The sequence below is a fragment of the Oncorhynchus gorbuscha genome, linkage group LG12 (assembly GCF_021184085.1).
Source record: "Oncorhynchus gorbuscha isolate QuinsamMale2020 ecotype Even-year linkage group LG12, OgorEven_v1.0, whole genome shotgun sequence".
In the NCBI taxonomy this organism is placed as follows: domain Eukaryota; kingdom Metazoa; phylum Chordata; class Actinopteri; order Salmoniformes; family Salmonidae; genus Oncorhynchus; species Oncorhynchus gorbuscha.
The window spans coordinates 63,758,893-63,772,424 of record NC_060184.1 but is presented as its reverse complement, the minus strand read 5'-3'; the positions used below and the strand labels follow the sequence as shown (position 1 = coordinate 63,772,424).

At 42.0% G+C, this 13,532-nt stretch overlaps 1 protein-coding gene across 9 annotated transcripts in view; it reads left to right on the top strand.

Moving 5' to 3' along the window:
* Positions 1-13,532, top strand: part of phldb2b (pleckstrin homology-like domain, family B, member 2b) — a 59,158-nt gene that overhangs the window by 20,023 nt on the left and 25,603 nt on the right. For 6 of the 9 annotated variants that reach the window (XM_046292588.1, XM_046292591.1, XM_046292589.1 and 3 more), the window contains exons 2-5: positions 172-239; positions 332-388; positions 659-779; positions 1,605-1,787. In XM_046292588.1, coding sequence (XP_046148544.1) covers positions 174-239; positions 332-388; positions 659-779; positions 1,605-1,787 — 427 coding nt within the window. In that variant the 5' untranslated portion in view covers positions 172-173. Of the gene's footprint in view, positions 1-171; positions 240-331; positions 389-658; positions 780-1,604; positions 1,788-10,296; positions 10,560-11,119; positions 11,180-13,532 lie in introns of those variants that run through there. The other 3 variants (XM_046292586.1, XM_046292594.1, XM_046292593.1) reach the window with 3 other exon arrangements.

The window sequence follows — 13,532 nt, the reverse complement described above, 5'->3', positions numbered from 1 at the left end:
AAACAAGTTATCATCCAATAGACTTTGATTACATTTCCAATATCCTCGGCCCACATGGAAATTCTATAAGAGTAATATAATTGCCAATTATTTGATGGTCTGACCGCGTTCTGTCCCCTATCAACACTTTTTTTGTGCCTGCATGTGTTTACGTTTCTGTGTTTGTTCTAGATATGCAATCAGCCAGCTGTGGGCATTCCCGCTTCTCACACGGGTTCCCGGGTTTTACAGCTGTTGGGGTGTGTGTGTTTAGCTTTCTGGGCCTCTCTGTGTCTTTACAGTATATGTGTGTTTGACCGAGTCTAACCTCACTCTCCTTTCTCTCCTGTAGGACCCAGAGACACTCTGTCAGCCAGAGTCAGACCAGATGAGTCCAGACGAGCCACAGGTGACAATAGATATCTCACTCAGCTACATCACAATGTACTGGTACTAGAGTAGGTGCTAGAGTAAGATCTTTATAGTTTGGACCAGCAGCACTATGGAAAGCTGCTTTCAGTTTATTTTCAAAATAAGTTGTTAGAGTTTACATGCTCAATTCTTCCTTACTTTAAAATAAAAATGGGTTGTTCATGAAAAGAAAGAACACAAGCATACTTTTAAGATGAAATATGAATAACTATTTGACTATATGAAATGTGTGGATGTTTCTTCCCAGTCTCCCTTGGACCTGATAGACACAGGGAAATGCCTGAAGGTCCAAACAGCCACACCACATCTGGTCAGCCTGGGTAGTGGGAGACTGAGTGTGGCTATCACCCTACTGCCCCTTAAAGAAGGTAACACACACACACACATACTTGATTGGGCCATACATGCCATGCCCCTTTTATCTGTTTCCCTAGAACCCCTGTAACCATGGTGACTGCTACTGGGGAGAGGGGGTGTGAGGGAGAGAGGGGGAGAGAGAGAAAGGGAGAGAGGGGAAGAGAGAGAAAGGGAGAGAGGGGAAGAGAGAGAAAGGGAGAAGGGAGAGAGAGATGAGGGAGAGGGAGAGATATGGGGACACAGAGAGATGGGGAGAGGGAAGAGAGAGGGAGAGAGAGAAAGAGAGTTTGGGTGAGAGAGGAAGAAATGGGGAGAGAGAGAAAGGGAGATGGGGGGGATGTGATACTCTGGGAGGAAATCAGGTCACAATAGAGCCAGGACAGGGAGCCAAGCTGACTTCCTCCCTCAGGGAACACTAGAGACACACACACACGCATGCACGCAAATGCAATCGTACACACACAGTAACAAGTGCACACACATACATGCAAGCACACATGCACACAGTCACGGTATTTTTACTGTATAATTACATAATTACAGTGTATTTATAGCCCTTTCAGCCATTGACACCACAGGTGTCTCTGGTTCATCAGTATTCCAAACAGATATCTTGTTAACAAGCCAACAGGGTGTAGATGGTAGCAGAGATAACAGAGATCTACACACAGAATCAGACTGACTGGTAGGGAGACTTAAACACTCTCTTAAACAGATGTGCTAAGCTTAGCTGACTATATAACTCTCTAGCCTAACAATGCAACACTCACCCCCCAAAATGGGATCTAAAGTCAACTCAACTTTCACCCACAACGACATAACATACATTTTTCCAGGAGTGACCCGTATCGGGCGTGAGGACGCAGCGGTGCCCCAAGACATCACCATCCAGGGTGTAGGTATCGAGGCGGAACACTGCATCATCATCAACACATCAGGGGTCATCATCCTCGACCCTTGTGGGAACCTCTGCTCCTTGGACGGCATCCCTGTGACATCACCTGTCCCGCTCACACAAGGTGAGATATACAGAGGAATGCACACACAGGACCGCAAACAAACACACTTTGTCGCCACCTACTGGTAGTACTTGTTTAAGTGCAGTGTTGTTTGCCTTGCCTGTGTGCCTTGACTGCATTGATTACAAATCAAATCAAATGTTATTCGTCACATGCTTCGTAAACAACAGGTGTGGACTAACAGTGAAATGCTTACTTACAGGCCCTTCTCAACAATGTAGAGAGAAAGAAAGTAGAGAAATTATAGAAAAGTAAAACACGTAATAATACTGTAGATACACAATGAGTAATGATAACATAGTTATATGCAAGGGGTACTATGTACCGAGTCGATGTGCAGGGGTATGAGGTAATTGAGGTAGATATGTACATATAGGAAGGGATAAAGTTACTAGGCAACAGGATCGATTATAAACAGTAACAGCAGCGTAAGTGATGAGTCAAAAACGTTAGTGCCAAAAGGGTCAATGCAAATAGTTAAATAGTTACCTAGCTACCCAGACTAACTATTTAGGAGTCTTATGGATTGGTGGTAGAAGCTCTTCAGGGTCCTGTTGGTTCCATACTTGGTGCATCAGTACCGCTTGGTGTGCGATAGCTGGAGTCTGCCAATTTTTAGGTCCTTCCTCTGACACCACCTGGTATAGAGGTTATGGATGGCAGGGAGCTCGGCCCCAGTGATGTACCTCTGATGTACCTCTGTAGCACCTTGCGGTCGTATGCCAAGCAGGTGCCGTACCAGGCAGTGATGTAACCAGTCAGAATGCTCTCAATGGTGCAGCTGTAGAACTTTTTGAGGTTCTGAGAGCCCATGCTAAATATATTCAGCCTATGAGTGTGTGTGTGTGTGTGTGTGTGCGCGCGCCATGTGTGGTTAGCTTTTTCCTTCCTGTATACAATGAGTATACAAACATTAGGAACACCTTCCTAAAATGAGTTACTCCCACTTTTGCCCTCAGAACAGCCTCAATTCGTCGGGGCATGGACTCTACAAGGTGTCGAAAGCGTTCCACAGGGATGCTGGCGCATGTTGACTCCAATGCTTCCCATAGTTGTGTCAAGTTGGCTGGATGTCCTTTGTGTGGTGGACCATTCTTGATACACACTGGAAAACCATGAAGGCATGAAAAACAACAGCGTTGCAGTCTTGACACACTCAAACTGGTGCGCCTGGCACTTACTACAATACCCTGTTCAAAGGCACTTAAATATTTTGTCTTGTCCATTCACCCTCTGAATGGCACACATACACAATCTATGTCTCAATTGTCTCAAGGCTACACTTATTGAAGTGGATTTAACAACTGACCTCAATAAGGGATCATATATTTCAATTGGTTAGTATATGTGACGGAAAGAGTAGGTGTTCCTAATGATTTGTACACTCAGTGTATATGTGTATGAATCATGTGGGTAAAGTTTACGACCTGGGTTCTTCATGGTGTTGTGAAGCTGTGTGTGTGGTGTTTGGTTGAGCCATTAGCCTTTTAGCTTAATTATCCTTGGTTTGGAATGGATGGAGCTCCTGTTGTTTACAATGCCATGACTCACAACTTCCAACTGCAGAGAACACACTCATATTTTTCCATTCCTCTTTTTCACTCTCTCTCTCTCTCTCTCTCTCTCTCTCTCTCTCTCTCTCTCTCTCTCTCTCTCTCTCTCTCTCTCTCTCTCTCTCTCTCTCTCTCTCTCTCTCTCTCTCTCTCTCTCTCTCTTTCACTCTCTCTCTCTCTTTCACTCTCTTTCACTCTCTCTCCCTCTCTATCTCTCTCTCTCTCTCTCTCTCTCTCAATTCAATTCAATTCAAGGGCTTTATTGGCATGGGAAACATGTGTTAACATTGCCAAAGCAAGTGAGGTGGACAACATACAAAGTGAATATATAAGGTGAAAAACAACAAAAATGAACAGTAAACATTACACATACAGAAGTTTCAAAACAGTAAAGACATTACAAATGTCATATTATATATATATATATATATATATATATATATATATATATATATATACAATGTACAAATAGTTAAAGGGCACAAGATAAAATAAATAAGCATAAATATGGGTTGTATTTACAATGGTGTTTGTTCTTCACTGGTTGCCCTTTTCTCGTGGCAACAGGTCACAAATCTTGCTGCTGTGATGGCACACTGTGGAATTTCACCCAGTAGATATGGGAGTTTTTCAAAATTGGATTTGTTTTCGAATTCTTTGTGGATCTGTGTGATCTGGGGGAAATATGTATCTCTAATATGGTCATACTTTGGGCAGGAGGTTAGGAAGTGCAGCTCAGTTTCCACCTCATTTTGTGGGCAGTGAGCACATAGCCTGTCTTCTCTTGAGAGCCATGTCTGCCTACGGCGGCCTTTCTCAATAGCAAGGCTATGCTCACTGAGTCTGTACATAGTCAAAGCTTTCCTTAATTTTGGGTCAGTCACAGTGGTCAGGTATTCTGCCGCTGTGTACTCTCTGTGTAGGGCCAAATAGCATTCTAGTTTGCTCTGTTGTTTTGTTAATTCTTTCCAATGTGTTAAGTAATTATATTTTTGTTTTCTCATGATTTGGTTGGGTCTACTTGTGCTGTTGTCCTGGGGCTCTGTAGGGTGTGTTTGTGTTTGTGAACAGAGCCCCAGGACCAGCTTGCTTAGGGGACTCTTCTCCAGGTGCATCTCTCTGTAGGTGATGGCTTTGTTATGGAAGGTTTGTGAATCGCTTCCTTTTAGGTGGTTGTAGAATTTAATGGCTCTTTTCTGGATTTTGATAATTAGTGGGTATCGGCCTAATTCTGCTCTGCATGCATTATTTGGTGTTTTACGTTGTACACGGAGGATATTTTTGCAGAATTCTGCGTGCAGAGTCTCAATTTGGTGTTTGTCACATTTTGTGAAGTCTTGGTTGGTGAGCGGACCCCAGACCTCACAACCATAAAGGGCAATGGGCTCTATGACTGATTCAAGTATTTTTAGCCAAATCCTAATTGGTATGTTGAAATTTATGTTTCTTTTGATGGCATAGAATGCCCTTCTTGCCTTGTCTCTCAGATCGTTCACAGCTTTCTCTCTCACTCTATCTCTCACTCTCTCTCTCTCTCTCTCTCTCTCTCTCTCTCTCTCTCTCTCTCTCTCTCTCTCTCACACTCTCTCTCTATCTCTCTCTCACTCTCTTTCTCTCTCTCTATCTCTCTCTCACTCTCTCTCTCTCACTCTCTCACTCTCTCTCTTTCTCTATCTCTCTCTTTCACTCTCTCTCTCTCTCTCTCTCTCTCTCTCTCTCTCTCTCTCTCTCTCTCTCTCTCTCTCTCTCTCTCTCTCTCTCTCTCAATTCAATTCAATTCAAGGGCTTTATTGGCATGGGAAACATGTGTTAACATTGCCAAAGCAAGTGAGGTGGACAACATACAAAGTGAATATATAAGGTGAAAAACAACAAAAATGAACAGTAAACATTACACATACAGAAGTTTCAAAACAGTAAAGACATTACAAATGTCATATTATATATATATATATATATATATATACAATGTACAAATAGTTAAAGGACACAAGATAAAATAAATAAGCATAAATATGGGTTGTATTTACAATGGTGTTTGTTCTTCACTGGTTGCCCTTTTCTCGTGGCAACAGGTCACAAATCTTGCTGCTGTGATGGCACACTGTGGAATTTCACCCAGTAGATATGGGAGTTTTTCAAAATTGGATTTGTTTTCGAATTCTTTGTGGATCTGTGTGATCTGGGGGAAATATGTATCTCTAATATGGTCATACTTTGGGCAGGAGGTTAGGAAGTGCAGCTCAGTTTCCACCTCATTTTGTGGGCAGTGAGCACATAGCCTGTCTTCTCTTGAGAGCCATGTCTGCCTACGGCGGCCTTTCTCAATAGCAAGGCTATGCTCACTGAGTCTGTACATAGTCAAAGCTTTCCTTAATTTTGGGTCAGTCACAGTGGTCAGGTATTCTGCCGCTGTGTACTCTCTGTGTAGGGCCAAATAGCATTCTAGTTTGCTCTGTTGTTTTGTTAATTCTTTCCAATGTGTTAAGTAATTATATTTTTGTTTTCTCATGATTTGGTTGGGTCTAATTGTGCTGTTGTCCTGGGGCTCTGTAGGGTGTGTTTGTGTTTGTGAACAGAGCCCCAGGACCAGCTTGCTTAGGGACTCTTCTCCAGGTGCATCTCTCTGTAGGTGATGGCTTTGTTATGGAAGGTTTGTGAATCGCTTCCTTTTAGGTGGTTGTAGAATTTAATGGCTCTTTTCTGGATTTTGATAATTAGTGGGTATCGGCCTAATTCTGCTCTGCATGCATTATTTGGTGTTTTACGTTGTACACGGAGGATATTTTTGCAGAATTCTGCGTGCAGAGTCTCAATTTGGTGTTTGTCACATTTTGTGAAGTCTTGGTTGGTGAGCGGACCCCAGACCTCACAACCATAAAGGGCAATGGGCTCTATGACTGATTCAAGTATTTTTAGCCAAATCCTAATTGGTATGTTGAAATTTATGTTTCTTTTGATGGCATAGAATGCCCTTCTTGCCTTGTCTCTCAGATCGTTCACAGCTTTCTCTCTCACTCTCTCTCTCTCTCTCTCTCTCTCTCTCTCTCTCTCTCTCTCTCTCTCTCTCTCTCTCTCTCTCTCTCTCTCTCTCTCTCTCTCTCTCTTTCTCTCTCTCTCTCTCTCTCTCTCTCTCTTTCTCTCTCTCTCTCTCTCTCTCTCTCTCTCTCTCTCTTTCTCTCTCTCTCTCTCTCTCTCTCTTTCACTCTCTCTCTCTCTCTCTCCCTCTCTCTCTCTCTCTCCCTCTCTCTCTCTCTCTCTCTCTCACTCTCTCTCCTTCTCCTTTTCAGTCTTTCTTTAGACATTTATTTTTCCTTTTCACTCTCACTTCTCCTATTTCTCATCTTTAAATCCTAGATCCATTCTCCTTTTCGTTCGTTTTCTTCCCCTTCATTACCCAACATTCCTTTCTCTTTTTCCTTCTTTGAGTTTTTGGAAGGTGTAAACAAGAACGCAAACACATTCCTCTATTTTCACATTCTCTCACTTTTTTCCCTCCCTCTCTCCCCATTAATCTCCCTCTCTCTTTCCACACCTCTTCCCCAGCTCTCTGTCGTGGTCTGGTCTGACCACTGTCAGTTAAATATTGACTGACCTGTTTGTTTTCTCACTGTGGCTAGCTGACTCAAATATTGACAACATCTTGGTGTGTATACGTACTGGAGACCAATGTGTTGTCTCTATACTGCGCTCACATAAGAATTACGGTATTTTGCCTGTAAAAAAAAGAAGTAAATGTTAACATGACCCCCTTTCAAACAGGCCCATTTTCCCCACATTCTTGCCTGCATATAAAGGTTAAATAAAAAAGTATGCCTTTTATACCTCCAGTGCCCATGCTGGCATGCCATTGACAAGTGCTAGTAGTGGTGTGCAAATGTGGCTGGGCGTCTATTTGAATAAATCCATTGACTATACAGCATCAAAAAGGAATTCATTGTGAATTTGTTTAGGCAGGTCCAAAACAACAGAATGGCATATTTTGAGTTGAATAATTTTACGTCTAAATGAATGAGATCAACAGTTCATTATTTTGTCCATTAAACAGACAAGCCACACTTACCAAGATCACAGTCAACACACATACATTTTGTAGTAATAATATACTGGAATATAACAGAATAAAATACAAATGGACTCTAGACACAAAATAGGGGGGGGGGGGGGTTCGGAAGGCAAGAAAATGGCCTTGCCAAAGTACCCCCCTTCTAATTCCCTTAATTGTGTCACTGGAGTCAAATACTTTCTATAGAACACACTTCACGTCAAGATAGGCAACCAACGTGAATATGTATGGATGTTATATTAAACATAGAGGGATTCAAATGTAGGCACGCAATAAACATTTCAGAACAACTACTAGTCGAATAAGAAATGGGAGAGATGACAAGTTTTGGCAAAGAGATGTATTTATAGACCAATACACTTGAAACAAATAGCCAAACTGAAAACTGCAGACATTACTAGTGCCTCCCCTGCGATCAAACTGCCATAAAAAAAAATGAAACGTAGCCTAACTTGATCATTGACAGCTGCCTTGAAGGACACAAATAAAAAATTCTGCTACTAAGATCAGTGAAATGTAGGCTAAACTGACATTGGAGTGAAGAAATCTCAACTAGCAAGCAAGTCTTAGCAATGAAGAATTGAGTGTGTGCGCGTTTACGCAAAGAGGGGGGGGGGTCTGGCAGGGGGGAGATTTTTGTCACAACACCTGCAATACCTTTCAGATACAAAGAAAAGGCGGAAAAACGTCTTAGTGTGAAAAGAGAGGGATGATAAGAAGACAAAAAGGCCATGGCAGAGGGCAAGAGGTCGAGAGAATGGGAGAGTTCATGGTAAGGACAGAGAAGAAGGAACAGAGAGCAAGAGAATGGGAGAGTTCATGGTAAGGACAGAGAAGAAGGAACAGAGAGCGAGAGAACCTTGTGGGATTTAGAGAAAGAGAGCGTGAAATGGAAACATCCTCTAGGATAATCTCTCAGGCTACAGACGTTAGCCACACACACACACACACACACACACACACACACACACACACACACACACACACACACACACACACACACACACACACACACACACACACACACACACACACACACACACACACACACACACACACACACACACACACACACACACACACACACACACACACACACACACACACACACAAGTGATGTAACTGGACTGTTTTGTTGGAAACGCATATTGTGTTTGCTCAGTATTGCCAATAACAGAGATTATAAACCATACTGCTGACTCATATCAATATGATGATGTGGAGGCACCAGACAGACACACACACACACACACACACACACACACACACACACACACACACACACACACACACACACACACACACACACACACACACACACACACACACACACACACACACACACACACACACACAGAAACACTATCCCTGAACATGTGTCTGCCAGGAGCAGAGTGAATCCTCACGAAACCAGGACAAAAAAATACCATGATTTTAGTGAATTTTACTCAATTTAACCCATAGAATGTCCCTTTGGGGGAAGGATTGTTTACATATATTTGACATTTGTTTCTAAAAGCATAATTGAGAAATAATTGATAAAATATGGGATATTTATGGAATTCTTGTAAAAAAAAAAATGTAAGCCGTATTTTACCAGGTAAATTGAGTGAGAACACATTCTCATTTACAGCAAAGACCCAGGTAATAGTTACAGGGGAGAGGAGGGTGGATGAATGAGCCAATTGTAAGCCAGGGATGATTAGGTGACCATGATGGGATGAGGGACAAATTGGGAATTTAGCCAGGACACCAGAGTTAGCACCCCTACTCTTACGATAAGTGCCATGGGATTTTTAGTGACCACAGAGAGTCAGGTCACCCGTTTAACATCCCATCCAGAAGACAGCACCCGACACAGGGCAATGTCCCCAATCACTGCCCTGGGATATATTTTTTGACCTGAGAAAAGTGTGCCTTCTACTGGCCCTCCAACACCACTTCCAGCAGCACCTGGTCTCCCATCCAGGACAAACGCTTCTTAGCGTCAGAAGCAAGCCAGCAGTGGGATGCAAGGTGGTATTTTAAGACACTATAAAATTTTATCTTTAGGTGCTACTAAGCAGAAATGATCATTTGAAGTGTCACCACTTGTTTTGTAATATGGGTAGTATTTTGATTTCAATAAAAAAATGTCTTACATTAATTTATGAATAAAAAAACATATGAATTAGCAAATATACACATTTTGATTAGTCAAATGTCTATATATTCTTGAACATAATAGCCTAATATACTCTACGTGGGAATATCAATGTTCCAGAGTTACATTTCGTGAAAATACCCAAAATCATGGTCTTTTTTTTGTCCTGGTTTTGTGAGGAATCACTCTCTGAAAATATCAGAGTGGATGTTTTTCTCCTTTTCTCTCCACCCTATACCATGCAGTCTCTCTCTCTCATCACAGTTCTCTGCCTCATTCCATTCTGTCCAAGGCTTTCACTTATTTTCTAGTCCACTGTCTCTCTTTCCTTCCCCTTCTCTATTGAGTAGCTTTCCGAAGCTGTTCTTCTGTGCGTCAGATCAAAGTTGTTATCTAATGAAACATTTAGGCTGAATTTGGAAAAATATGGCTTTGATAAAAAAAATCACATCTATTTAAGTTTGAGTTGTTCTTTTCTCCCTCTAAGCTGTTGAGCTCTATAGATGTGAGGTTGGTAACATTCCTCTCAAGGTGTTTCCACAGAGAAGGGAAAAGTAGGCTAGGTAGACAAAGAAATAGAGTAAGGGGGCGGGGACCAAATACCTCTGGCTTTTAAACCACTGTGTTCCAACCAACAGAGAACGGGGTCCGAGACTGTTTTAGCTGAACTGAAATGCATTTTTAATCAAATACATTAGTTTTGGTTTTACAAGCGGCTGCTTTTGATCTCATTCAGAACTCGTAAACTGTCTTAGGGGAGGGTTTTGCTTTTTTTTTACCCCAGTCTATTCGCGTCAAGCAGGCGTCACCACCCCTTTTTTTGGAGAGTTGGTGCGCTCCTTACCTCAACCCCATCTGGATGGAAATCTGTTGAACCCCGAAGTCCCAAGTCATTTCTGGAGCTTTGGACTGGGTTGAAGGAGGATAAGAACGCGATGGTAATTGTTCAGACATAGAGAAATAACCGAAAATACCGCAGTTGTATTCGCTGAATGGGACTCTGTAAAAAGGTTAGTAAAGAGCCTCATTTCAGAAATTCCCTGAATTGGAAGACCCCTGTGAGTGCGCGTGCATGTGTACATCAATTTGGTTTTGTAGCCTTTTGTGACTAGAAAACGACAATAAGGTCTGACCATCCATCATATAAAAAGTATAGTTTTAACCATGTTGAGGCTATATAGTGTTTGTTTACATACATTGGAGTGAAACAAGCTTATATTTTGGTTTCTGATGCGGTACGACCGTTGAACTAAACTAAGAATAAGTTATATTTATCAAGAATCAATGGGTTCGTTTAATTCAGAACTCCCAAAATAGATGAAGCAACTGCAGATTGCTCCTTGAAGGAAACGTTTAATTTTTATGATACAGCTGTTTTCATTGTTTGGCGAATTGTTGTTTGTCAGCTGCTCTTGATTAGGCTAAATGTTTTAGGACTATAGCAAGGGTAGGCAACAGCAAACCATTTGCGTCACGCTTGCTCTGTTGCAACCATAAATTGTATAATTGAGATAAGAACCTCCTGCTTAAATGCTTTCCAGATAGTCTTTTATATTGTCTACGTTTGCAGGGGGAAATTAACTGCATGACCTACGATCAAATTTGAAAAGGCTACCTTGACGTCAACAAGGTAAGCAGCACCGTACGCGTCCCCTTTGTGAAGAATGGTATTATCGCTCGCACCTCGGGGGTTGTATGTAGTTCACAGACAACCAATCACGTCGTTGTCTTTCACTTGACAAGAAAAAACAGCCTGCAGTCATAGAAAGTAGAACCGAAGTGGCGCCAAAGGAAATCTTTATCTGCCTTCCTGGGACTCGGTTATTGAGAGTGCCTTTGATTTAAGATGTCAAGATTAGTCTCGTTACTTTATTTGTTTTATGAAGGAGAGAGGACATGTAATTGAAAGCGGCAGCATCTGTCAGGTGACATGACAACGCTTAACAATGTACACCAGCTGCGTCCCCTGTTCAAATGCATCCTTCCTCCCTCCCTTACTTTCTTTCTTCCTCCCATCCTACTTTAGGCAATAGTAGGCCTATTTTTCAAAGGGACAGTAATCGTGTCAGTTATCACACCAAGGAAGGAATGATGCATTGACTTTTGCAGTGTTTTTTTTAGGGCCCTGCAAAACCGCTGTGATCCACTCAACACATCCAAGCAGCAGACCAGAAGATTGAGCCCCCCCATCCAATGACCTAGATTGGAAGATCATATTTGGTAGTTATAGGGGCCATTACCTACCCTCCTCTTCCCCTCCAGCAGCCAGGGTGACATATAGTCTGTGGGATAAAGGTCTAATTGTTTAATATTATAACCTAATGGTCCACATTTGGCAACTAGATAGACACATATTCTACTCTTTATTCCTAAATATAGACCGGTTCCCTCCCATAACATTGTGGTTCCGTGTTAGGTTAATTTAGATTAACCAGAAGAAATTGGTACCAGATGTCTTCTTCACTGGCATCTGTGAGATCAAAGTGTGTGAGGTTATCTTTGTAGCTGGGGATATCTGTAAAAAAAAACAAGATTGTGTGTTTGTTGTTTGGAGTGGTTGTTGTTTTTGGGAGAAAGGAAATTAGAATGTAGTGTAATGAACATATAAGGGCAACAGTCCTATAAAACTGGCAGACAGTTGAGTCAAAGAATTTGAGTTTATGAAGAAAGACTGCTGTTACACACACACACACAAATGTTCTCTCCCTCTCCTTTCCTCTGTTTGCTGTCATGCTAAACACCATATGGTACTGTGAGTGATTAAACAGAGACTCTAAACAGTCTTTATACACACCCATGGTCACACATGGCATATACAGCTTCGTTATCCTATGATTCTACACTACCTGACCAAAAGTATGTGGACACGTGCTCGCCGAACATCTCCTTCCAACATCATGGTCATTAATGTGGAGTTGGTTCCCATCCTTTGCTGCTACAACAGCCTCCACTCTTCTGGGAAGGCGTTCCACTAGGTCATTGAAAATAAGAAGTTGTTTTTAACTGACTTTCCTAGTTAAATAAAGGAAGAGAAAAAAAGATGTTGGAACATTGCTGCGGGGACTTGCTTCCATTCAGAGCAGTAGTGAGGTCGGGCTCTGATGTTGGGCGATTCGGCCTGACTCGCAGTCGGCATTCCAATTCATCCCAAAGGTGTTCGATGGGATTGAGGTCAGGGATCTGTGCAGGCCAGTCAACTTCTTCCACACCTATCCGGTGTATGTGACAATACAACATATTTGTTTATTTTTGATTAAGTCGAATGCATGGACACCTTTGGGATGCATGTGTGTGATCTTTATGTGTGAAGATACGGGTCAAATCAACACAATGTGTCCCATCCTACTTTGTTTACTGTGTAGTGCCTAGTCCAGCTGCATAGACTAAACAGTCCTGTGTGAAAACATTCTCAATTCAATAGAAAAGGTCAAAACCAGAATTTCACATTTATGTCTTGAGTATTATTTCCTGTGGTAAGTGTGTGTGGGTAATAAGTCACACTCAGCAGTGTGGTATGAGAAGTTTTGGTCTTAGTCCTGTCCTTGGCTTATTCTCTAGAAATACTACAGCGAGCCCAGAAAAGTACCCTCAGCTAAAAACACACACTCACACACTTGAAGTTTTTCAGGAAGGGGGAAGCATGTCAGACATATTTCTTTACATGACCAGACACACATTATTCACACATACACACACATTAGTTACACACACATTACTCACACATTAGTTCCACACACACATTACTCACACATTAGTTGCATACATCAGCTACATGTTAAAACCACACACACACACCAGATCAGACTCTGAACCCTCTAAGGGAGTCACGTCATCCCTATTACCATTACCCCCTCTCCTAACATTGGGGTTTTGGGACAGAGAGGAGAGTGAGAGAGAGAATTAGCCCAGACATTTTTTCCATGCTGTATTTTTCCATTCTTTCGCTCGCTCTCTCTTTCCTCTCCCCGGTTTGGTTTACTCCC